Source organism: Cololabis saira, chromosome 4 (genome assembly GCF_033807715.1).
Source record: "Cololabis saira isolate AMF1-May2022 chromosome 4, fColSai1.1, whole genome shotgun sequence".
Taxonomy (NCBI): Eukaryota; Metazoa; Chordata; class Actinopteri; order Beloniformes; family Belonidae; genus Cololabis; species Cololabis saira.
The window spans coordinates 35,628,109-35,655,342 of NC_084590.1; the positions used below are offsets into that span (position 1 = coordinate 35,628,109).

Consider the following 27,234-nt stretch of genomic DNA (forward strand, 5'->3'; position numbering starts at 1 on the left):
CAAGAGGACCTGCTAAGAGGTTTATTTTTGTGTGTGCTATGAGAAACAAAGGTCTCTTTTATACTGGAGAATCCTACACAAACCATCATATCATTCATAAAATCAGTGAAAATGAGAAAAAGGAGGTTTCAAGCCCATTTCCAATGTTACTCCTTGTGATGGAGTGAACTGAACTGAGTATTACAAAAATAAATCGCTGACAGGTTTGAGATCCATTCTGTGTGTGTGGGAAAAAACTATTTACCACCTTTTCTGTCCTTTGCCCTATTTTTCACAATTTTCTGAAGACAATTATACAATCAAAAACCCTTTATTTCATTTGTGTTGTGTCAGTAAAACGTATAACTACAATGTGACTTGGATCAATTCAATTTATTTTCCCATATTAGATAACAAATTTAAAGACTCAAGAAAATGCACATTTAGGCAGAAATATTCATATTGGCATTGGAAAAGATTCATTTTGGCTTTACATGTTTACACTTTGAAAAATACATGTGTGAGAAATTTAAAGAATCCACAGTAACCATGATGATGGGGCCTTTTTACATGTGTAATTATGTTTTTCTTTCAAGTTGTCTAACGCAGCAAAATCATTTCAAAAGAATATTCAAACTTTAAATTGTACATTGGGCTTCTGACTGTCTTTATTTTTAATGAAAGAAAAAGACAAATAAAGTTGTTGTTTTCAGATATTTTGATCCAGCTAAGGGACTTTTCCTTTCCTGAGTTTTCCTGGAAGAGCTGTTAAGGCTTTTATTCCCTATTTAGGAGGGTGTACACACAAACCCTTGTCATTCTTGTCAATTGGGAATCCCACTTTATCTTTGCTTCCAAAGTCTCCTCTCTGCAGGACCGGTGCCCCGGGATTGGGGTTGTTGATGACACCCATGAAGATTGGTATTTGAGTCGTATCATCCATAAGGACAAAGAAGAAGGGCTGGCTGAGGTGGAAAATGGGATTGGATGCTCTCGAGATGACTACAGTTGTGGCTGCAGCAGCCTCTGCACCCTCTTCATTTATCTCCATGCTAGACTTGTGCAGGACACTGGACACCAGCAGGGGGCCATCTGCAATCTCAGCAAGGTTGGGACTCTGGAACATCTCTCCAAGGCCTAACACAGGGGTCAGTAACACATACACACATTTTTGATCAAGGAATAATCATTTATTTATGTGGTGAAAGGAAAGAAGAAAATGAGCTCTTACCCAGTTTGGTAAGAACATCCTGTAACTCTTGCGAATACTCCAGTTTAAATTTGGGAACTTTAACCTGAACTGCTCTCTCTTTCGGTAGACGTTCATACAAGTTGGAGATATTCAGCTTTCCAGAAAATGAAGACATGTTTACCTGGCCGGTAATGGGCATGACCACCATCAAACTCATCTGCTTCATGAATGGGAAGCTTGCTACCTGTACAGAAAAAACAAAAAGTCACTGTGCCACAATAAAACTATGGTAGAGCAAGAAATAGAAAGTTTATTCATAAAAGCTGTGTTTCATAGTTTACAACTGGGTCCTTGCACATCAGCTACAACTCAGTTTATTCTGTTTGCTAACATTTTCTTTTCTGGTGAACCATTAATCCTAAATATCAGAGTAACGGCAGCAAGAACTTATGAAAGTCCAGCCTCTTTTTAGTCATTTTAGCAAGTTTTTAATCCAACAAGGTCAGGTGAAGATCTGTGAACAGAGTATCCTGCATGGGGAAGTGGGTGTAGAAAACGGCGTATGGATGGATGGAAGGATGAAAATAAATAAATAGCATTAGTAGTTTAAATAAGCTACTTGGAAATTGTGCAAATCTATCACGTCATAAGCATTTTACAATGTAAGTGCTCTTACATACTTTGACATGTCCATCTACAACATTTTGGCAATTGTCAGTAATTTGATTTAATTTGATTAATTAATTTGATATTTGACGGATTTGGGGATTAAAAATGGGTCAGAAGACATTGAGAGTCACAAATAATTTGTGACCTTTATTCTTTTTCATCCACTGTTGAAATAATGTCTAGAAGATATTAACCTAATATGAGACGATTAGAAAAAGAACTCCCAAAGGATATTGTGTTGAGAGAATGTATACATTTAATATGTCTAATTGTTGTCTTCTTTCTAAAAGAGAAAAAATAAAACAAAGAAGAAAAATATATATGGCCAAAATAAAGTGCTCATCAAAGTTTTAACTCTACTCTTTACAAACAAAATCCAAAATTAGTCTTTCAATAAAACCACATCAAAGAATATACTGAATATAATATTCATAGCTGTACTTCAAATCATGCAAATCAAAAATATAAAAAATAAAATAAAAAAAACACCATTTAACAGACATGCATGAAAGTAATTATGGGATCACACGATTAATCCTGAATTTGGAATTTCTGCGGTGAATTTGAAAAAGAAATTCATCAACAGAGAAGATGAGCAAAAACACTACCAGGAAAGAAGAGTACAAGGAATAATCAAACCGCAATTTACCTGAGCCTCCAGTTCATTGTCAATAAATAAACTCAGGGGATGTTTAGCATCTTCCATCACTTCAACATCCACCAAGTGCATGTCATCAAGGTAGAACACACCCCTGGAGGTAAAGCGTGGGTCAAACCGAGCTTTCCATTCTCCTGGGGGACACATTGAGAAAAGGTGCCACTTTTATTCAAAAGGATATTTAAAACAAACAGCAACACATAAGAAAGTAACATTGTACTGATGACCTCCTACCCTTAAAGCGATAATCTTATAGGCAACGTTTACATTTTTTAAGAGAGAGATGTATACTGTATGTATATCATTATATTTCCTTTGTCAGTTACCTTTAAAATGGACAGCATTAATGAGCATGAGGAGAAGATTGGGTGGTAAAGCAGACAGGAAGTCAGTCATCTTTCCTCGTGTTGCGTTCTCTACCCAGTCATTTATCTGATCCAGGCTCTCCAAGATTGCTGGTTCAGAGTCATATAACCGCTGAGATTCACTTACAAACTCCTGCTTTGCCTCAAACCCTAAAACACATGAACACAACGTGCAGGGTTCATCAGGTCAGCACGAGTATGAGCAGGAGCGTGCAACTCTTAGGTTTTCAGTGCATTTACAAATCATCTTGTGTAGTGACCTTTACGTAGAAAGATGCGGGTGGCAATTTGCAGGTCACTGTTTCTTAGATGCATTAAGACATTATGCAGAGATTGGTGGTAGCAGGGGACGGTGTTTCCATGGAGATGGTGCATCAGCAGCTCCTCTGTCTCATTTTCTGCACCTGTAGAAATAAAAATATCAATGATTGAACTTTTTTTTTTAAAAGGAAGGAGCATTAATTAGATGATAGATATGAAGAAGAGCACGCTGTTGGTGAACATCAGTTAATGTGGTAAATGCGTTATTATAAAAAACTCTCTGCAGGTGTCCATACCTAAAGCCAGTTGAGAAAGTGCCAGAGATATGCTTAAAGGAGATATAATAAGATTTGGCTGCTCTGGTGTTGTTTCCAGGTTCTGCAACAACTGCATTCCCAGTTTCTGAATGGCAGCAGTGATGGCCTGCCGGGACTTTGGGCTCCGGCTGAGAGCATGGCAGCCATCCACGTCTTCTTCTGACGAGATCCCGTCTGAGATACTACTAATTGTTGGTAGGGTGGTTGTTTCAGTTACTTCTGTGGGAGTTCCAGACTGTATTGTACCACTGCTTTCTCCTTTCTTTGAGCAAGAATGGGAGAAAAGGTTTACGATCAGAGGACAGATACAACAAACAAGGAATCGGTTCTCTTAAAATGATCTATTTTGCCTCTTACTTCTGTGGGAGACACTAGAAGAGCTGACAGATCTTCCTCAACCTGAGCTTTCTGTAAAGCACAACATAATAACAAAACAGTGGTTTATGAAGGCATTATCTAATAAGCAGAGACTCTGTTTTTATTCAATCTTTCTAATGGTTTTATAGCAAATTATGATAGCATACCGTGGCTCCTAGGCTACAGAGACAGATCCACAGGAGTGTCAGGCAGAGGTCCATGTCCTTATAATGTAACTGCAAAAGAGAAAATGTGGTCATTTGGGAAAGAAAAAAAAAAGCTACATGTACATATTCACTTTTCTAGTGTTTGTAAATGAGTAGGACAAATTTAACAATAATAACATATAAGAATCTCACCTTTGTATATAAATGTTTTTGCTGTTTAATCCACAGGTCTCAAACACTTTCTCGACTAAATCACACTCTCTGTTGAAGGAATCTGGAAAATGTGCTTAAAACATGAGCCATAAAAAAAACTTTACTAAAGCTCTTACACAAGTAGTTCTAGTTTTAAAAATAAAACAATAATAAAAAAAAGGTAAATGTTTGCTTTCAACAGTTATCCAGGTCTGTCGAGTCACATTTTAATGTTCTGTACACTGGCAAACTATTCACTTTACAACAGAACAAAAATAAACTGCCAAAAGCTGCTGTGAACAGAAGCATATTGGAATTTTTTTCTGTTTTCTGATCAAGCCAACAACTCAAAAACATCCCCAAAAAAGTTAACTTGCACAGCACCGCTGCTTCTTTAGCAGAGCTTATACAAACATGAGAAAAAAATCAATGAGTTGCTCAGTAATTTTATATATGCTTCATTCTTTAAATTACTCAAATAAGAAATCGCTTTCTAAAGAGTTTGATAAAATATACAACCTTACCTTTATATTTCAAATAGAAAAAAACTTGCTTCTTATCCAAAAAAGGAGAAACTACTGTCGTGTGAATGGCTAAATCTTTGAGAGTAAAAGATTGGCAGTTGCTCAGCAAACTGTTAAATATCAACCCACATTGATTGGGGCCTCATTTAAGCCACTATTTGTTTGTAAATGTAGCCACTGCAACTCTCCCTGGCGCACACAGATATTTTGCAAGTTAGTGGGCAGGTGATAGGACAAAACCTGATCTGAGGAAATATGACAACTTACTTACAAAAGACGGCTAACTGTGTGTTAGTAAACAAATGAGTCTTGCTGACTTAAAACTGAGATAATTGATATCACTAAACACACACACACACACACATCTGCACTGGACATTTCTTTTCAACAGAGGTAGCAATACCTCACTCTTCTGTCAAAAAAAAATAAAAAAAAATCCAGGTTGAAGTTTTAAACCAACTAATATCTTTAGGAGCTTGAAAGGGAAAGGAAATTCTTTAGCTCATTTACATTTCCCGGTAAGCAAAACTTATATCTTGCACACCGCATGACTCCCATCTGCAAACACAAAGGGGACTTTGTCCAATCTGAGTCCAAGTGATTCAGCCAAGACTGGCAGGAAAGGCCAGGGGTCAGTGTGATTCACACAGAACAGCCGGAAAACACGCAAAAAATAAAAAAAGGAAAGAAAAGGAACGTCAAAGCAATTTTTTTTAAATTTACCAAGTAAATAAATGAATGTTTTCACTGAATTTTCCTGAAATGGTGTTCATGCTACGCTCAACTTCCCACTTCAGGTTTACAAAACATGCACACAAATTCAAAAAATGTATTAAAAAAAGAAAAAGTTGCTGCACACTATCAGAGCATTTTAAAGTTCAGGCAAATGATTAGAAAAATAAGCAAACTGTGTTTTACTACAACAGCTCTGACATCATATGGGAGCAGAGCTTTCAAAGCTGGAGTGATTTTCAACACTTCTGCCATGTGCTCTTTTGCATAACACAAAAAGGAAGCAAGTTATATCACATATTTATTGATTTATATTTGCTGTACACATTTTCTAAGTATGCAGTTAATATAAAGGTTAAAATAGAAAACTTGTTCATCTTGGCATCGACTGTTTTCTGAGTTGGCTTTTGGAGTGAGACACTGGAAAGCGCTCAGTTTAACGACTGGCAGAGCCAATCACAGCGAGCATCTGCGCCGACGCACTCCCAGTGCCATGCTGCTACAGGGCAGGACCAAGAATACACCGGAACATGGGTTACAAAACCTCAAACAAAGTTCAAGTCATTTATTACTGGATTAAAAACATTCAGTATTTAAAATTTTACTTGGAATCTAAATGTTACAATTCAATCCATATTTGTGCAGTAGGTTAAAGACTGTGCATCTGTCACTAACTTTTGTTCAGGACGACAACTTGAGCGTCTCCTCTCTGAGTAGGCACACTGACACTGTCAACTCAACAGTAAGTGTATTGTTTTTTGTGTGTATACACATACTATTGTAAAACAACTCTCATGAAACATGGAGAAACAACACAAATGATTTGATCTACAAATACTGCATAGTTTAATCAGTGCATTTCGAGTCGCATGTACTCATCATCATGATGGGAAATAGGTGAGGTCAGTGAATATTTGGTTTTGTTATGCATCTATTTGAAAATGTGTAAACACTACATAGGACCTTCCTGAGCATGTTTTCCAATGTACTCTTTTGCACAAAAAAACCGACCTCTTCAAACCAACGAATGACCTCATCAAGATGAGAATTTCCTGTTAATATAATATACATTTCTAGGCATAAGGAATGATTTTCGGTGTCCATAATGAATATCAACAGTGTGGCACAGATTTCCTCTTCATTTTCCTGTGCAGCAGCCAGACTGGCAGTGTTCTGTAGACTTAGGTCTCATACAAAGTCTTCACTTGTGCTGCTTTGTTAAAAAAAAAAAAAAAAAAAAAAAAAAATCCAATTTAAAGGAACTGACAACCTGGCCTACCACTACTATTGACCTTAAGCACAAAAAGGACAGAGAGAACTCAGACACCTGTCTCTTTGTGGACAAGATACGATGAAGGTCAGTGGAAAGAGTGTGTGTTAACTGCGAGCTATTGATTTAAGCTAATAACCTAATGGCGCCGTTCTCAGAGCCCAGCAGCAGAAGCCTCTTAGTGGGCAGGACTGCCAGGCTGGTCAGAGTGCCGCGGAAGTTCTCAGAGCTCAGTTTCGTGCTGCTAACAGGGCTCATGGAGATGTCCGACATGGAGTACACTCCAATCTTGTTAGCCACTGTTCCAGTTACGATCTGTGAGCCGTAGAGGTCGAACGCATGAATGTGGTCAGACTGTGACTTGTACTGTCGGAGGGGCTTGTGCTCAAGGTCTTTCCAAACAGTCAGCGTGTAGTCGGTAGAAGAGCTGATGACCAGGTTTCCCTCTGCAGCCTGAAAAATAAAACAAGAAGCAGTCAATAACTGTGATATAATAAATAAAAAAAAGCATGACTTTAGGTTTTTGCAGGGTTATTTCCAGATTGTGATTAAATGCAAAGAAAATATTTTTTTAATGAAATATCCTATATGTTCTGAATACATAAAATCTTAAATACAAAGACCACAGAAACTAAATAGTTTAACTAATCAGTTATATTGGGGAAAAAGAAGGTTACACTGACACGAACTACCCATTTTCAGACATATGAAAGATCACAGCTCCATCACAGTCATTTCATATTTCTATTAAAAATGAAAACATCTGAGTGGCACCAACGTGAAAACCATTGTGCTCTTTTCAACGGGTTTTCCATATATGTCCATAGTCCATATTTGCCTAAACTTGTGCCTTTAAAACTAGAGATACAATCCTTGACCTGTTTGGGGTTAAATAAAGTTTGCGCTCTGTTGACAGCAGACTTACTGGGTAGAACTTTCACCATCTCTGTATCACTACACAGAGGAAAGTAAAAATAAAAGCAGCTTGGCTAAATGGTATCTATAACATTTATCACATGACTGGGAAAAACCTTCTGTCTTGAAAGTTGAGGTCAGACATGTGAGAGATGTAATGTAGGTCAATCTGAAAGGAGGAGTTATCTGATGTGAATGGTGGTTCTCTGGCTGATGAGCAGACTGGGATCTGTGACCATCCTAAATTTTCCACTGTTGACCAATTGTCACTCACATTCCGATAGTTCATGTTCTGAAACATAGAAAACTGGCAAAGGCCAATAAATACTCTAATTTAACATCCCATCTGCTGCTGTATATGTCTGAACAGGTGGACTGTTTTTAGGTGTTTACTTAAGATATATATATATATATATATATATATATACATAAATATATATATACATAAATAAAAGATAGAGAAATTAAATTTCTAACACCTTAAGGCCTGTTGTATTTGATGGTACAGCAGTCATGAAAGCCAGTACAAACCTCCCATTACATAATAGGTGACACGCCTGGTGTTTTCCAACAAAATGAAATGGCACAGTAGGAGATTTGACTGAAACATGACGTTTTACTGGCGATGTATGTCAAGTACTGCATGACACACGTCTGCTAGCTCACATCTTTTGTAAACAACTTGAATCAACTTGAGTCCAAAATACATCAACTAGTGTTGTGAAACACAGTCTAAGCGTACTTGGTGTGACAAGGGTTCAAGTTAGCGTCTGCCCACGCACGCCTACTTGATGAGACCTGCCCAAGGGATGAATAGATGAATAGATGGATAGATAGATAGATTTTCTAATCATACGTCATTTTGTTAGCCTTGCTATAAACTTTTGATTTCAATTAATCAATAAGCTTAATGTATTGCCCAACCCTAGTAGAATGCAATGACAGGACTTTTGTTTTTCTTGTTTAACTGAATCTAGTGTTCTCTAATACCATCTCAAATGATATGTATTTTTTCCAAAAACAGTACACGTGGCATCATAATAGGTGTGTTGATAATGTATATTACACATATATAGGCTTAAAAAACAGACGTTGATTACATTCCCAACCAACTGAACTCACCTTAAAACAGACAAAAAGAGCACACTTATTCACCCCCTCTCCCTACTGACAGAAAGTGTTGCCCAGAAGCAGTTCCTGTCAGTGACAAGATATAAGAGTCTAAACTTTACAAACATGCACACCAAAGAAATACCTTCATTTGGAGGATATCTCCTTCATGTGCTGGCCAGCCCTTCAATACCAGTCCCGTGCGGGCGTCTAGGAGGACAATGAATCCAGATGAGAAACCGGCAGCCACCGTGCGCCCCGAGGGGCTCGCTGCCAAGTAGCGGATGAGCCCAGCACTTAAATTGTTGTACGCCAGGCGAAATTCGTGCTGGGAACACAAGGGAAGATATGTTAATTCTGAAATAACTTACTCACTGACAAGTGCAAAGAGTGTTATACTTTTGGCGAGACCGGAATGATTAATAGCTGGTAAGTGGTAAGTGGTGTAGATCTTGAGAGAAAATGAGCTCTCTGAATGAAATTGCTACCTGCAATCCAGGCTTGCGAGGATCAATGAAGCGGAGAACTGAATCTGCACTGCCAAAAACAACACTGCAGTGTGGAGCGGGCATGGTGGTGACGGCTGTAATGGGATTCTTCCCATCCAGAGCATCGTACATGCGGATGTGTTTGCCTGAGGATAATTCAAATGGGTTCATTACACGAGAGCAAAACCTGAAGCTCTAGAGCAAAGCTCTAATCATGAGGAGAAATGCTTTGTACTTCATCAGACGCACCTGTATACTGATCCCACAGGTGAACGGTACCATCACAGCTGACAATCTCCTGCGAAGCTTCTAGTTGTCCAACATAGAAGACCGACTTTCGATGTTCAGTATACGTCAGCCTGGGCTCAATCTCCCGTGTCCCGTCACCATGGTTATAGAGGGCCCAGAGCTTCACAGTCTTGTCTTTACTACCAGAAAGGAAGTAATCCTCCCCCGCCAATGGTGCTAAACACTTTGCGGTCCCTGAATGGCCCAGGAAACTCTGCAATCTGATCTGGTGAAAGTGGAAATGTGAATCTTGTTGATTAAGACCGATCTCATACTGCCAGTAGGCCAGCCAGTTGCCCTGTAGTGAGCGGCTACTTCGGGGGAGCTCTTGCTTGAGGGCACTGTCTTCTGGGGAGGGCCCCGTCACCCAAGACGAAGTTGCACCTATGGAGGCGGTGGTGAAGGTGGAAGCAGTGGTGGTGATGGATGTGGCATGGCTGGAGCGTCCCCAGGAGCTGGCCATGCCATGGTTAGTTTTGCCACCATAGTCACTGTCATGGGACACTTGGATACGGTTCCCGACCAGATGGCTTCCAAATGTGCTGGACTCGAGGAGGAACTCTCCTTGTGAGGTGAGGCTACTTGAGGAAGATGGAAATGGGGAACAAGCCACATGTCTACCTAAATCAGAAGATGGCGGGAGCTCCATCCTGGATCCGGAGGCGAGGTTTGTCTCTGCGGTGGCCTGACTCACAGTCTGATGGTAGGACTGGGCCAGCTGCCAAACCAGTTCGTGATTGGGAACCAGCTTCCGTATTGCTGTGTCGCCTATGAAACAATTTATCACAACTGTAGATTACTGAGGAGCAAAAAATATCCTTATTTAAGCAAAGACCATACTACTTCCTGCTAGAGAAGGTATTTTGTATAAAAAAAAAAAAGAAAAACGGAGGCAGTTCCTACCTATGAGGCAGTAAAAAGGGATGTAGGATGCATGGGCCATTTCAGGATTAAACACAGTCTGCAGCTCTTCCAAGACCCCCATTTCATATGTGACATTCCCCTCTTCAGCTGTGCAGACGTCCACCACTGTTACTTCTCCCACAACTCGTCGAGAGGCATAATCCAACTACAGCATGAGAAAGATCAGTCGGTATCAATAAATGGGTTTAACAGCTTGATTGAATTCTGCTATGCTCTCCAACACTAGTTGTGTTAAAGATGAAAATCTGATGTAACAGATCTGAGTCTATGTAATGTGTATTATATTAATAGTAAGAATTATGTTATAGTTAGACATTTCAGTGTGATGGCTCGGGTAAGGCTTTTATGTGTGTAGTGGTCAGTGAGTGGGTGCATCGTTGTTCATATAAACCTGGGGTTTCAGAGAATTCAGCAGAGAAAACACAGCAAAGAAGCGACACAGAGTGTCAGCCATGTGCTGTTGCACCATCTCCCTCCCAATGCGCAGGCAGATGAGAGCCATTAGGCTGAGTGTCTTGAGACAGATCGCAGTGCGTGTTTGCACCCCGCTGGGGAACCTACACAGTAAAACCGAATGTAGAAAAATCAAGCTGATTATTTGAACACAAAAATGAAAAAAAGACATTGAGGTAATATATTAAATTAATATAAAGAAAAAACAGAACATTTGTACTCATTTTGCAATTAACAAAGATGTGAGAAATTCATGTAACAACACATGACATTTTACACAATATCGTAAGATATTTCACAAAAACTTTATAAAAATGCAGAAGTAAAGAGCATCAAGAGCATGAGCTCTAGACTTAGGAACAGCTTATTTCCTAAAACAGTGAGACTACTGAACTCTGGAGGACCCCTGTAGCTCCTGCGAACCCCCCCATTACCCGCCTGGATCTTCCCCTTGCTCCTCTGAAAAACCACAGACAATGCTACCTTGCACTGCAATACTCTGCACAACCTGAACATGGAAACTGCCACTTTATCACTGCTGTCATATCATTGTCATCCCGCTGTTTTTACTGGTTGAGTATTTTTCCATTAATATTATTTCTATATATTATTTATTTATTTATTTATTTACTGTATATATTTTTCTTTTTGTTAGGGCTTGCTCTGGGACCAGGAAAACAAATTTCGTTCTGTCATGTCTAACGTGCTGGAATGACAATAAAAACTCCTTGAATCCTTGAAAAATGTGGGATTGGCAAGGAAAGTAGAAGCCAGATGCTGCTAACTAAATTCACTTCCTTAGCTGCCAGCAAGTGTGATTACCTCAACAAAAGTAGAGGTTTTGACAGTTTATGTTGGCATAACACTTGAGACAAAGGACATTAGCAATGATATCAAAGAGCCATCCTTCAATCTGGGAAGGGCTATGATGCCACTTCCAAAGAATTAGTTATACAGTAGAAAGATTAATCATAAGTTGAAAATATTCAAAGCAGTTTCTGGTCTTCTGAGGAGTGGACATTTTTTGTGAATAAATACTGACACTGAAGAATGTCATGTGCTGTTATTCATCTCAACATGTATCTTAAGACCCAGTAAGGATCAGATGATGAGTGTACTTCCTTTTTCACATTACTGTGTGTAAATATATATAGGGTTGTGTGTAACTTACCCCATTCGGGGGGTAGTAAGTAGATCCAGAAGTGGCAGAAGCACATCCTGGTTGATCTTCATGAGCATGTCCATGAGAGTGGTGTCTGAGAGAAACACGATGATCTTCTGTGTAAGAGCCACAGCGCCGAGCAGACTTGCTTCCTTACGTGTGTTAAGACGCTGCGAAGAAGGCGGAGACACCTGGAAAACATACATGTGTCTATAATTACAGGCCCATTGTGATTATTTGGTATTTATATATTTGACTCTCCATGAAAATATAGCACCATTCCAATACCTGGAAGACATATAGGTGTGTGTGTGTTTGTTTTCTGTTAGACTATTTTTTCCATTTCTTACCAGATATCCGATATAAGGGAGGTACTGATAAGTGAGCACGGGCTCTCCATAAAGTTGAGCAATGTAGATGAGACAGTCCAAAACAGGCTCTGCTGTGTGATCCCCAACCACAGGTTTTTTCTCATAAACATTGCTCATCCCCACACTTTCCAGGTGGCCCTCCTCAGATGGAGGCGTCATAAACTGATGGTTTTCAGGTCCTTCATTGGGGGAAAAAGGAAAGGAAAAAAAAAAACATGTAGAGTGCACAAGTAGTAACAAAGGGTGTGAAATATGAAACAGATGCGGTTAATTTGGCAATAATTTGAGGTTGGTTTGGTAACATTGAGGTAATTTGGCTCTTCATTTAATAAACTTACACACCGATATAACAGTTTGTGAGCAGTCGCAGCAAATTTCTGGCTACATATCGAGATGTCACAGTTGGTCCGAGCTTCGCCGATAGCCAACGAACTGTTTTGCAGACAGTATCTGTGTATTGAAAACATGTTTAAACATTAGAAATGAATAATTATAAATTATTAAGCACACCTTGCCTCTATAACTGACTCACCTAAAAGAATCTTTTGCTCTTTCTCCTCAGAGTCCTCTGATGGATCAGCATCATCCTCGTCCTCTTGTCCTTCGACAATTCCCTTTTCACTTTCCTCTAGCGTCATTCCATTCACAAACTCATCCACGAGAGTTTCCTCTGTGGCTCTTGATGCTTCCGTGCATCCCGAACCAGTGAGTTCAAGGTTGAGGCCAGCTGGGTCATCCATCCCCTCTGTACATTTATCAGCGACCACTTCTTCCTCCAAGTCTCCTCCCTCCTCTCCCTCACTGGCATGTTTCAGGTCCTGGCTGCTGTCAGCTGATTTGAGGCTGGTTCTATCCCGCATTGAGTCATCTCCCAAAGAGAGTTCACTTGTGCTGCTTTTGTCACTTAGTTTGCCCACACTTAAAGACTCCTGTTCTTGGTCCTTGGCTGCAGAGTTCTGAATCTGCTGCTTCCCGGCAGCCGCCCCGCCTCCATTGCCGACATAAAACTCGTTCTGAAAGTCTTCTGCCTCAGAGAGAAACACTTGCTCACTGAGACTAATGCCAGAGGAGTAGTCAACCAGCCCTGTGTCCACCCCAACTCCTCCACTGGCCCCGCCGCTAGCCCCCATGTTGCCACCAACAGACCCAGAAGATGGCCGCACCTCACCGCACTGATAGTCCTCTTCCTCTCCTAGATTAACCATGCCAGGCCTTAGGCCTTTACCATCTTCCCCTGCAGTGCCTGTGGCACAGCTTTCAAAGCCAGTTAAGACTTGCAGGACATGGGGTAGTAGGCTGGAAAGAAAGGCCTGCAGGCCAAGCCTTACAATCAGCTGTAGGATGAAACAATCTGTGTAGAGATAGAAACGTCCTCTGAGGCAGTGAGGGTTTTCATAAACACTGATCAGTGGCTTCAGTAAGTACTTGTTTGCATTTCTGGGACCAAGTACTCCAGAAATGGGCTCAAAAAGATACCAAGCTGCATAGACAGCAGTGGACTCCTCAAGCATCAGACTTAGTATGAAGGGCAAGAGGATCTCCAGACCCTCTGCGGTGATGTTGCTCTGCAGCAGTGCTTCAAGGTGTTGCCACAGGTGGAAGACAACATCTCTTCCTTGAAGGCTACACACATTATCCATCCTTGCATGGTAGGAAAAGATAAAATGATGCAGTGCAGCAAAATAGGAAGGGAAAGGAAAGGGAGTGGTAATGGAATTTAATAATTGATTAGGGTTTGGAGGAGGAAGACCGTCATAGATGGGATCATATTTGAAAAGGAGTGGATCTGAGCAATCTGGTACTTCCCTGTGTGCTACTACAGAGTGCTTCTCTAATAGCAGCAATGTCTCAAGAGCATGTTGTAAAGACAGTGGCACATCCCGAAGGTTGGCAGAGCATAGTTTCATGACAGCTTGAAAACGCTGTCTGAGTGAAGTGCCTGGTTTCAGGCCTCTCAGTTTAGCAGAGTAGAACATCTCGGCAATAAAAACACCCAAAGCTTGCATGTCTCTTTGGTAAAGTTGTGTAAGAGAAGGTCGAGACTCGGTTATCAGGCCCTCCCTCATTGAGTCCCTGGATGTTGCTGGATGCCACACTTCAGCATGAAGACTTTTCACCAGGAAATTATTCATCTTTTCCAGCTCTTCCAAAGGTTGCAGTGGGTTGAAACCTTCAGGGAGAGTGATTTTAACTTCCTCTGCATTGGTACCAGCCGCATTTTCCCCATGTTTTTTGTTTGTTGGCCAACCTCTTTGTAACACTGCACTTCTTAAACCAGGACCAATGACACTTGTGAAATCACCAGGGAATGAACTTGGAGACTGAGATACAACAGGTCCTGTGTGCTCGCCACCCATCTTTCCTCCCCCTGCACTAGTGGTTGGCAGTGGTACAGAGCAAGATACAGAACTGCAGGATCCAGTGGATGCTAAAGCGTCTAAAGCCTCGGTACCTTGCTCAAGCTCTTCATCTCTATCTACCATGGCCCAGCCACTTGACTCACAGCCTGTAGACTCTGGTACCATTCCATCCACAGTGTCAACCACTTTGTCCTTTGGAGGGATGTGTAGAGAAGGCACATTAAGAGCAGCAAGGCCAAGAAGAGGAGGTTCTGCTGGGGCATAAAGGGAAGGAGATAAGCGGGGTGGGTGGGGCTGGTCAAACAGCTGAACTACCCCATATGTCGTCAGATTGGTGTGGTTGTCCACTAGGTGGAGGCACACATTCTTAGCCTTGACAGCCTCTTTACCAGACAGCTTATAGCCAAATGTGAGGTCTATCCATTGATGCAAGTGCTGCGACACCTCTCTGCTCTCCAGAAGGCGCCGATGGATCTCAATAAACTCTTCGTAAGATTTGCACCAAGATGGAACATCCAGGTCTGGCATGTCTGGGTGGATTGAGCGAAAAATGGAAGGATCAGTGAAGAACTCAGGAATGCACTCATCAGGGGTCCAGCTCTGCATGCGCTCCATACTGGCCGGGTACTCATTGGGCTCCCACTGGGATCTAACGTGACTGCACAACACAGACTTGGGAGTCTGCCGGGCTTTGTAGACATAGTAGGTAATGTCTGACAGCACATCAGATATATGATGAGGGACATGGAGGTGGTCAGATGGCCCAGAACCTCCTGCACCCAAACAGGCAGCGAGGTCTCCACCAACACCACCTCCACCCACTCCGTTAGCCCCTGCAGCTGCCAAAGCCTCCTTGGTCATCTCATATGTAAAGTCCAGCTGCTTGTCGCCCTTATTGAGCCTGAACTTTGACCTCCTCAGGTCCCGAAACTTTCCAAATGGCACAGTGAAATCTACAACCCAAGGCAACACTGGGTGATAATTAGGATCTCCTTCTCTGCGTCCAGCTAACCTGTTCAACTCCATTAAGTAATGGAAGTTGGTGACTCGTCCATGGACCCAGTCCAGAACCAGTGTCTTCAACTCACCAAAGCAGTCTTTGCAAATTCTCTTGTTCTCTTGGCTCTTAGATGACATTTCTTTTAGCAGGACATTTTTTGGCTTTTGTCTGAATGCAGCATCACTTTCCACTTCCCCTTTTGCCCCGAGGTCCTCATAATGAGCTATGTTGAGTTTAAGACGGCAGCAGAGTTGTTCATCTACCGCTATATCCTGAAGAGACAACTCTCCACAGGAAAGACCTGATGCATGACATGCCTGCAAAGCTATTAGCACCTGGTAGATAATGAACAACACTTTGGCATGGCTGTTAGCAAGCTTGGCTGGGCTGAATGAGACGATATCATGAAGCGAATACTGAGTAAAGGGTTGAATGACATACAACATTTCTGCTGTTTCCAGCAGACATTCTGCAGGCACAATATTAGGACACGAATTATCTGACTGGGACTTGGAAAAGGAAGATGAGCTACATGTGAAGTAGCTGTCTCTCTCTTTCTCTCTTGCAGGAGAAAGGGATGGTGACAATTTGTCAGGCGAGATGAACGTAGAATTGAAGAGCTTCTGCAGCGCGTTGCGCACAGCATATTCAGCTGCAAAGTGCATTTGTTCAGTGGCTCCTGCGTATGGCTGCACAAGCTTATTATGAGCTTCCCGCCACAGATTCCTAAGAAAATGGAGAAAATACAATACATAAAATGACCACACGTATATTTGCTTTTACACATGCATGTTATTTTCTTCATTTACTTAAAAAAAAAAAAAAGTGTGCATAATCGCCATTTAAGTACACTTGGAACTGATTGAGAGCAAGGAATTTACTACACATATAAAGTTGACTTTGCAATTTTTCCTATTGCTAAATTAAATTTTTTTCAACATTACATAGTTAAGAGAGTCAACCAAGGCAAACGAAAAACAAAACCGTGTTAACAAAATCATGATACAAATGTATAACTTATTTAGGAACAAAACAACACATACTTCTAATTCTTGATTAATTTAAGGTTTCGTTTTTTGAGTCACGCGTTTGTCAATTAATTGTTTACTTAAAATACTATATCAAATAAAGTAAAACATGCAAATGCAGTGCCAAATGCTATTTGTCCAAAATAGCTGTTTTGAAAAGAGTAAAATTAGAGACTGTTTTGTTTGTGCATTTTTTTAAACAAATTCTTATGTGAATTACAAACAATGTAGACTTCCTATATTAATGCATTCAAATGAATTAACTGCAATCATTAAAACAGATTTTTACTTTGGTGGAGCTCTGGCATTCTAGCATTAAGGGAAGGTAATAAAGTGACCAGCATAGATATGTTTTTCAGAAGAAATCAAGTTTGCACTGCACCTGACATTGTGTTGCGATACACACTGCATGGTTTTGGCGTAAGAATCCTGGGACAGCAGTTCCATTTGCTGATGGCATGTGTCTCTGAGCAGTCTGTAGTTCAGCTTGGATTTCCTCAAGCCCTGAATGCAGACTCGTGTCCAACCATGTGGCAACTTTGCCTGGGAAGACCGGAGGTATGTGCAAACTTCTTCCGCACTCACACTTTCAAAACGGATGCAGCGCATGAGCCTCCTCTCCCTCAGGCCCATCACCCAGCGCACAGGCACAAGGGCAACAAGCTCCCGGGGACGGGACCCCGGGGCTTGCTGCCGACGGTCAATCCCCAAGTCTCTCTCAACTACATGCATCAGCCAATCCATGGCGGGTTTCCTAATGCTTGCACACTTCTCAGATACTTTCCCCTCACCTTTTCTGAGCAGGAATAATGTTCAAACATCCATTTGGGAAGATGTCAGTTATCAAGGGTGGAGCCAACCTCTGAGACAACAACTGTAAAACACAGAAAGGTCATCAGACGCACCAAGGTTAAAACACTGATTCTATGGTCCAAATGTATAATGAGTGACTACATATATTTTGAAGGAGAGAGTTGTTATGGGAGCGTCTCTGACCAGCTCTTTATCTGATCAATGACAAACTTTCTCCCTCCAGAAGTGTACAGTAGCTGCAGCATTTAAACAAAATACTCAAGTGTAGTTGAATAGTGACAACATCCTCGACAGTGTAAATGGCGGAATAAGGACAGGAAATGCGGAGGTTGGATATGCTTAAATGAATTTAAGGAAGTAAAGCGAGCTAACAGTTAACTTGAGCAAGAGGCTGCCGTCACGGCACCAAACTCCAGCAAACAAACTGTAACAGTCATGGCAGTGGCTATTAATACCAACAACATTCGCTAAACGTAACTCCACTGTTATAACGGGACAATACAGAAGTGTTTATCGTGTTACTCACCTCTCACCACTTGTAGCAGCAGCTAGTGGGGCTAACGCTGCACCGCCGCTTCACGCATCATGCTTTAGTTTCACATCATGAGAATGAAACGGGCTGCACAGGGACATGTATCTGCTCCATTTTCTGTTCTGTACAGACGGGTGTCAGCAGGCAGATCAGAGCCAGTCAACCGACTGTGTTTTGTTCTTCTGGGCTAGTTGGAACCATGTTTCAGTCAGACGCTGTTCCTCACGTGACACAGCTCCAGCCCCGTCTCACGTGATCAGCTCCAGCCCCGTATCACGTGATCATTTCCAGCCCCGTATCACGTGACAGGCCAAAGCAGAACCGCTGCCTCCAACTCATGCACGATCCCTTCACACAGCACCGGGGATGTCCTCATAGTCTAGGAGGAAAAAAGGAAGACGTTTGGAGGTGATTTGCCTTCCTTGGATTTAATAACACATTTACAAAATTTATAAATATCTCAGAGTAATCGATCACTGTAATCAATCACTGTGCATTATAATCAGTACTCGAGTTGTAAAAAGAAAATCAGGGGGGATGGTGGATTTTATCATATGGGGACAGATAATTTGTGCTGATTACAAATAATATAATATATTACAAATAATATCACTGACCAAAAAACCTGCAGAAATACTGCAGGAATGACATGGCAGCAGTTAAATGCAGCCTTCTGTAAGCTTTAAATATCCACTGGGCTTACATCAAATACATCAAAACACAACAATAAAAAACAGTTTTCTGAACTTATCAATATGACTCTGTCCTTCACAGGATAAGTAAAATGGATCACTGCAAAAACTCAAAATCTTAACAAGAATATTTGTCTTATTTCTAGTTAAAATGTCTCATTTCAGTAAAAAAAATCTCATCACTGGAAAAAACAAAAATTTTCACCTGTTTCAAGTAAATTTTCACTTGAAATAAGTAGAAAAAATCTGCCAGTGGAACAAGATTTTTTTGCTTGTAATAAGAAGATAAATCTTGTCCCACTGGCAGATTTACCTACTTATTTCAAGTAAAAATTTACTTGAAACAGGTAAAAATTGTCAAATAAATTATTTTTCTGGTGTTATTTTTCTGGTGATGACTCTAAATGTTGAAATAGCAGTAATATCACATTCATTGATGAAATGACATAAGGGATGGAAAGGGGGGATGGCAGTTTTACAGGGGGGGTCGTTGTGACACTTTTCAATAACCATGTCTACCTCATACTGCTGCACTTTTCACTCTTTTTTAAAATTGTATACCCAGATCCTATGTACAGGTACTATTTAATCTATTTCTGTGTGGCAGAAGTCTCTTTTATAAGTGACCATATATGGTCTGTTGCATAAGGCAGCCAGTGTTCTTCTCTATTTCATGATTATCTCTCTTAATAAAGACAACTTATGTTTCAAATCCTTCAATTTTCATAAATATAATATATCATACAATCTCTATAAAAATACTTTAATAATTCAACATCCGAACCATTATTTGAACCATTCTGTTAATTTTCAGTAATTTGTGAGTAATTGCATCCCATCGTTACCTTAGAATTTACCCAATATCCCCAACTTTTGGGGGTCATAGCAGCACTATATTTTACAATTGTCAGTTAAATTCTGTGATGATTCCTATTTTTCCCATCAGATATTTGGTCCTCAAGATCTGATTTTATCATCCAATTTGAGGAACAACCACTAAATAGACGTAAATAATGTCCACACAAGCTCTTCCCAATGAGTTCCATACAAGGGCATATCACACATGGGGTGATGTGCGAGCTTTTTCCACAAGGTGGCAATATGACTTCAATTTCATTCAAACCGCCTCTCCCAGACTAATGTTATCCTGTAGTTGCATTCACTGTCATTTGACTTTTTTTTTTTTTTTTTTTTACCTCCAGCTTTTATCTGAATTATTATTGGATAGGTAATTTAAATTCAATATAACACTACAAAACGTCTCATTTTTATATAAAATATCGATAACTATTATAGTAAAAACGGTTAACTATATTAAAAGGTATCTGTGATTATCAAGGGTTGGATAGTTTAAATTATGTGTGTACTTTTTGATAAACATTTGAAGAATATAAAGGTATTTCTGTACAGTGATTTATTTATCTATTGATGTGTTGTCAGTGCCAAGCATACAGGTCAATTCTGTGCAGTTTAGACACAATTTGGACTGATTTCTTTATGTCTATGAAATAAGATAAAATGTTTTTTTGTTTTTTTTTTTAAATGAAGGAAAGAAAAATTGATGAAAAACATAACAGAATGAATACAAATATTATCAACTGTAAGGCAGTAGGCTGTTAAAGGATTGTTCATATGTGTGGCTGCATGAGATTTCAAATTCACAATTACAGGGACACAAATTAAAAGCTTCCCTCATTTGAGCAAACCGCAGACACAGCATAATTACTGTCACCATTTCTATGGAAGAGATACAGCCAGGGAACATGACATTCTTTGGCTCAGCATATCATGTTCCTGTGCTCTGCTCTTAGTACGTTGCAAAAATGACCTTTCAAGTTTGAGGCCATTTTCTTAAATATAAGTATCCTTCACCACTAAACTAACCAAATGACCCTTCACCACTAAACTAACCAAATGTGGCTGCATTAAATTGATTTTCATTGCATCAGGCAAATTGTAAGATATAACTTGAATTTGAAATATGATTTACAACCCTTGTCGTTGTGACCTGATGTGCACTGTGAGGGTTTTTAAGAAACACCATATAAATGAATACATACAGTAAATAATAAATGCAACTTGACTTTGATTTTAATCAAAGAATAATATGTGGATATCAACTATTCTGTTTTTCATTGTAAGTATGACCTTTTTATGTTCTGCAGTTTTGCTGTGTAGGTGTGTGCTGATATCCCGTTGAAGTATGTTAGACATCATTTAAAGAATAGAGAAATCATTATCACATCTAGACTGTATTGTATTGATACAGGCAAACAGGGTTTATTTGTTACCTGCATGTTGACCTGAGCAACGGGCATGGACTCAATGAGCTCAGTAAATGAACCGAAAACTGTCACAGTCAGATCTTAAGAACGCTGAGCCACTCCTGATTAGATTCTGGAAACAGTCAATCCCAAAAACTCTCCACAGACCAAAAGACCTCTTCTCTTGTGGTCCAGCAGGAAACCTAGCATGCCTGTTTTCTGAGGAGGATCCCTAAATACTGTTGCACTGAAGAGCTAGCATTAAGGCATGACCAGATGCTGAGTGTAATACTGGAGACCATCCTTTCAGAGATCTCTCCGAGTAGGCCTGAAGAACCACAAACATGCTGTCGCACTCATTAGAGAGGAGCCACAACATCACACAAGCCAAGCAGGAAGCTCCTGGTAACCCGGGACTGGCAGCTAAAGGTCGACCTCGACATAGTTCTGGTATCAGAATCATCAAGGTGGATGGCCCAGCTGGCCTACACTATGCCCTGGAAGACCAGATGAGCTCCAAGAGCTCACAGTTGAATAAAGGAGCTGGGGTTGGATCACTCATTGTAAGCCTGTTAAGGCCGGCTGCAGAGGATTTGCTGGTCACTCCGCAGAGCGCTTAAGCTGCCGGGGATCATGGGAATGAGAGCCATCAAGAACATCACAGACTACGTTTACATGCAGTCAAAATTCGGGTTGTTGCTAATATTCTGGTTACTGAAACATTCGGAATATTCCGTTTACATGCGTGAGCAAACAGGGTTATCCCTGTATACATGGTAATTAATCATTTGGGATATCTGGATCAAACCAGCGATGCACGGAGAACATCATGACGCAATTCCCGTCATTTCCGCTTCTTCTTCCTGTATCCAAATTCAAAAAAAATGCTGCTTCGCACATCTTTTCACTCACCTTCTTGTAAATTTCGCTATCCCGGTACTTTCTACCGTCTACAAATGCCAAAATGTTCATATCCTTCATTACATTTATGAAGTGATTAGTCTCCTCCTGGTCTTGCGTTTCGCCATGTAGAAGTGCTTCCTGGACTCAAAAAAGCAAGATTCCTTGCGAAAAGAACATTCCCAGAAAACAAATTCCTGTTCCTTTTGATGGGGATATCCCGTTAGGCATATCCATGACCAAATAATCGGGTTAGAAAAGAAGTAACCAGCCAGAAACTGTTCCTCTTAAAGATAAATATTTGCTGAAGATACTTCTGGCAAGCAGCAGGAAAGCGATAACTCGTAGTTGGTTGCAGGCTGACCCCCCAACAAAGATCAGTGGCTGAAGATTGTGGAAGGTGTTTATTGTATGGAGAGACTCACTTTTGTATTGAAACTTGAACTGCAGAAATGTGACAGGTACTGGCAAAAATGGATTATGTATGCACACTAACAAAGATATGACACGGTAGCACGATGTATGGAAGAAATTGTATTGCCTTGACTTTGTAACACCCATGATGACCTCAGGTTCTTTGTTGCCTAAATTAAAAAAGAGTATAAAAAAAAAGTAAAAAAAAAAAAGAAAAGGAGTAACCCAGCGGTCATATTCGGGTTTTTAAAAACCGGAATATGAGAAAATTCCGGTTATTCAAAGGGGTTATTGGTGTTTACATGGCCGTGCAAAACCGGGTTATTGCTGATATTCCGGTTTTAAAAGGGTTATTGACTGCATGTAAACGCAGTCACAGATGCTGCTGAGAAACCACGGAGACGGCTGTAGAGCACAGGGGCCTCCATGGTTGACACAAGCTGCCTAGACTCAAGCTGAGGACTGATTAACCCCATGACCCCAGGTTACATCAGTAGTAGAACTGGTTTGAAGATAATACACAAACCTTTCAACCTGTCTTTTAGTCTTCATCTGCAATACATTTCTTGCTCAATTCTTGCAGACATAGAGAAGCCAGAAAAAAAAAAAAGATTAGTGGTATGTTCCTATATCGGTCACAGTGTAAGGTCAAGGAAATCAATACTTCTGTTGTGCTGAAATATGAAAAAACAAATTCTGATAAAAAAAACAAAACAAACAAACTCATGCAACTACAGATTACAGAACTATATTTGAGGTATTTGAAATTCAAACATGCAATTTTCAAAACTTAAAAATATATATATTTTTAAATAGCACCGCTGCTCTGGAAATAACTGTTTTCTTTCCATCACAACTCTGGCAATAAGAAGAACAAGCACTTGAAGTCATGTGACCAAGTCATGAACTCCTGTGATGGATAATCGGTGTATCGTTTCAAATACACGCTTTTAAATCTGGTAATGTCCAAATTCTGGACAATGTCCAAAGACGGCACATGGTTTGACAAAGATGTGAAAGAAGCCATCCACAGAAAAACAGAAAAAGAAGGAAAAACAAAAAAACAGAGGAGATGCCTTCAGGTCACACCTTTCCAATTCTTACAATGCAGCCTTGGTTCGGTTCATCCTGACAGTTTCATAGCCCTTTATAGCTTGATCCATGTAATTAAGAACATTGGGAAGGGTGAACAACATATGGTGGCCAAAAGCTCTAATTAATACAGCTTTTGATCAATAACAAGAATATACCCAGAACAAACAAATGAAATAATACAAATATTTTAAAGCAGTATTTTTCAGGGGGACAAAACTTTCCAGTGAACTCATGACATCACTATTTTACTGGTTATGACTCCTAATATTTAGCAATCAAAGATGCTTTGTTTTTTCTTCTTTTTATTAAGAAGCTCATGTTGCAAAATTGACTGATTTGTTCGAGCTGCACTTGTAAAATCTGGTGCATTGAGTTCAAAACAGGCACACTTAATTTATAATAAAACCTCTTATTCTTTTATGTTCTTATATGTTTTATTATTTTTGAAATGAATAAGGCTATAGAAATCAAAGTTTAATTCAAATTAATATATTTCCCTCTGTAATGGTGTAGAAACAAGCAAAAGGTCATCGAAAGAAAGGACTCCAGTCTTATTACTTCTTATTACTCATATTTTGGACAAAATGGAGGGGAAAACCTTGATTGTTTATTTACAGACAGGATGAACCCAAGCTAGTTAATATTTTTCTCATCAACCTCATTTTATCTGTTAATTAATAACTTTTTTGTATTTCAGGGCTGCAAAATATTCCTAAAAAGGACTTTATGATGATAAGGAGATGATAGACAAAAATCATTATGCATTTAATATTAAATGCATGTCAACAAGTGACTGGAACTAAGGCTGAGTCTTTGAGGAGCTAAAATCAGCGGATGGTCTCCAATTTGTCAAAAAATGGAAATTTTGTAAAGACCATATCTCTCAAAGGGAGATCAGAACAGTTCTCTTTCCAAAGTGCATAATGTTAGGGAAATTACAGTAACAGAAGGGTAAGGGCAAAAGCCTATACTTCATAAGCATAATCTTCCTGTGCTGCATCAAGAATCTTCACTCATCAATAGGGGACATAACAAACAAGGAATTACTCTATCAAGTTCTACAATACACAGCAAATGTCAATTAAAACTTTACCACGCAAAAAAAGAAGAATTATGTTAAGGTTGTCCACAGGTGGTGTTGACATCTCTGGACTCAGAGGTATCTGGGGTTTGGGGTTCTGGGTTGTATGAACATCTGTGAGTTACTTGGCAAGAGCAAGATCCTCTGGACGCTCTTTACTCCTTATTTTGCAGGAGGTATGCATTAGTGGTTAGTTTTCCACATGAAAACATGAAATAATCTCTCTCATTGCCGGTCTATCCTACATCAAATGAGCAGTTGCCTGTGGCTCCATTCACCAGGAGGCAGAGATTTAACCAAGCAAGGCATTCAAAGTGTAGGAGTAAAAGCAGTTGTGCACCCAGTTTCCAAATCAGCCAAAAGAAAGAGAAAAGAAGTGAAATTAAGGCAAAGGTTGTCCCCTTTTCTAGCATGTTATTTTTCTCCACTTTTACTGCAAACTCATGGTAATTGGAAAGCCAATCTTTGAGCTAAATATGCGATTAAAGGTAGATAGACGGACGGACGGACGGACGGACGGACGGACGGACGGACGGACGGACGGACGGACGGACGGACGGACGGACGGACGGACGGACGGACGGACGGACGGACGGACGGACGGACGGACGGACGGACAGACAGACAGACAGACAGACAGACAGACAGACAGACAGACAGACAGACAGACAGACAGATAGATAGATAGATAGATAGATAGATAGATAGATAGATAGATAGATAGATAGATAGATAGATAGATAGATAGATAGATAGATAGATAGATTATAACAACGCAGCACCTCAATGAAAGTGTCTAAGTAAAAAGATACATATACATGATGTTGTGCAATGTGGAAACAGTGGATCTGAGTGTGTGTTGATCATGACCCTCCCTGGCCCCCCAGTGAGGAGTGGTACAGTCTTATGGCCACGGGGACAGAAGAGTTGTAGTGTGTGTTTGTGGAGCCGGTCAGAGGGAGCAGCCTGCTGCTGAACATGCTGCTCTGTCTGATCAGCTTCAGGCGTAGTGGGTGTTTTGTGTTGTCCAGGATGGACCGAGTCTTCTCCAGGGTCTTTCTCTCTGCCACCGACACCAGAGAATCCAGCTATGTGCCCACCACACATCCAGCCCGTCATTTTTGTTTTCTAGATGATATTTTTTTCTTTTAATTTGAGGAGCATATATAAAGTGTTGCTACAACTAACTCCTTGAGGAAATTATTTTTATTCTTTTACCATATAATTCATTCATTTTCTTCCTAACAATCCTAATTATTGTCATATTCAGGCTAAATAGTTCACTGCTCTGATGTTATTGATATTAAATTATTTATCTTGTAAAAATGAGGTGTTAACTTTCAGACCTCAGCACAGTTCTGTGTGGAGGCGCACCCTTGGGAAATTGCTGTGGGAATAATTCAAGCATCCTTATATGGACATCATGGGTGTGTGGGTTACATCTTCCAGCTTTACAAAATGCCTTTATTCATTGTTTTAATATTTTTATTGCTAAACCAGAAGCAGCAATAATTGCACAGAACTTACAAAAGATCTGTTTTTTGTTCATAAACTGAGCTAAACGAACTTTGAACTGGGACCTATTTTATTGCTGATAGAATATCAAATATCAAAATATAAAAAAATTCAGAGTAAGTTTTGCTCGGTTGTGTTCAAATAGTTGCTGAAAATGAGGCTGGGTAATTTCATCTGATTGCCTAAGTTCGGCTCAACAAAAGGATATAAGACACTCTATATTTCACATTTTGATTTTACCGTAGCGATGGAAAAAAGTTCTGAGTTCTGAGTTCTAATATGAAATGCATTGTAATGTTCTTGCAGATCTGTTTTTTAAAAAACACAATGATTTATTTCCAAAACGGATGAAGAGGCACATGAAATCTTCTATAATGGGGACATATACTGTAATTTAAAAAAGAAAGAAAGGCTGTAAGAAAGAAAGATTATATTTTTTCTATGCTTGACAGATTTATTCAAGTGTCAAGGGTGACCACCAAAAACAATCTCCAGCATAAATGAAAACATAAATGAAAATGAAAATGTGTAATTCAGAGAGACAGATCATAAACTGTACACAAAGAACCAAACAAACCCACAGTGTTGTCATCCCTTTAGTTTTCCGAAGAACGCTTTTGAAGCCTCGTATTGTATTGTTCCAAGATGGATGAGCTGCCCTGGGAAGCTGGTTGCAACAGGCCCACATGTCAACCACAGTCAGTTTTAGCTTGGGTGACATAATTAATGACAAAATCAGAAATGACCGCTGCATTTTTCAGTTCGCACAAACTGCTTGTTCTAAGTTTCATGCTTGGACCCTTCCAGGTCAACTCACAGCCAGGATGTTAAAATAAAATTAACAGCTCAACAAAACGTATTCTCTTTTCAAATTTTAATGACGATGCTGTATTAGGTCTTTATTCGCAGCTCAGATGCTATTATAAGAAGTCAGCACAGTGCTAGGTGTTAATTAGCAAAAGTGATGAGCCATTGGCTGTGCTGGCTGCCAATCAAAGCTCCACACCTCTAGAAATGAATTGAAAAAAAAAAAGATCCCTATACAACTTTTATTGATGTGAAAGCTGTTGCGGTCAAAATGGCTTTGTTTTTGTTTGTTTTTAAACCAGGCTGTAAACAGGTTTATTCCTGGAGCAAGGTTCGACA

General features: G+C 40.0%; 2 protein-coding genes across 3 annotated transcripts; both read right to left on the bottom strand.

The window, feature by feature from the left end:
• Positions 1–357: 357 nt before the first annotated feature.
• serpinf2b (serpin peptidase inhibitor, clade F (alpha-2 antiplasmin, pigment epithelium derived factor), member 2b) lies at positions 358–4,833 on the bottom strand. Of its 2 annotated transcripts, none has more exons than XM_061719599.1 (10): positions 4,682–4,833; positions 4,158–4,239; positions 3,966–4,034; positions 3,799–3,849; positions 3,421–3,703; positions 3,124–3,267; positions 2,825–3,013; positions 2,490–2,632; positions 1,211–1,415; positions 358–1,116 (listed from the first exon to the last, which is right to left on the bottom strand). In XM_061719599.1, exons 3-10 carry the CDS (start codon positions 4,017–4,019, stop codon positions 764–766), a joined length of 1,422 nt encoding a protein of 473 aa, XP_061575583.1. In that variant the 5' UTR covers positions 4,020–4,034; positions 4,158–4,239; positions 4,682–4,833; the 3' UTR covers positions 358–763. The 2 variants fall into 2 exon arrangements, with proteins under 2 accessions (XP_061575583.1, XP_061575585.1); XM_061719601.1 differs by having other exon boundaries at positions 4,158–4,251; positions 4,682–4,816.
• Positions 4,834–5,948: 1,115 nt separating this feature from the next.
• wdr81 (WD repeat domain 81) lies at positions 5,949–18,342 on the bottom strand. Its single transcript, XM_061719602.1, has 12 exons — positions 18,122–18,342; positions 17,165–17,656; positions 12,927–16,480; positions 12,737–12,844; positions 12,374–12,573; positions 12,033–12,214; positions 10,800–10,965; positions 10,388–10,553; positions 9,446–10,252; positions 9,197–9,342; positions 8,854–9,036; positions 5,949–7,136 (listed from the first exon to the last, which is right to left on the bottom strand). The coding sequence occupies exons 2-12, from the start codon at positions 17,524–17,526 to the stop codon at positions 6,810–6,812; spliced, it is 6,201 nt and encodes a 2,066-aa protein (XP_061575586.1). The 5' UTR covers positions 17,527–17,656; positions 18,122–18,342; the 3' UTR covers positions 5,949–6,809.
• Between the last annotated feature and the right edge of the window lie 8,892 nt (positions 18,343–27,234).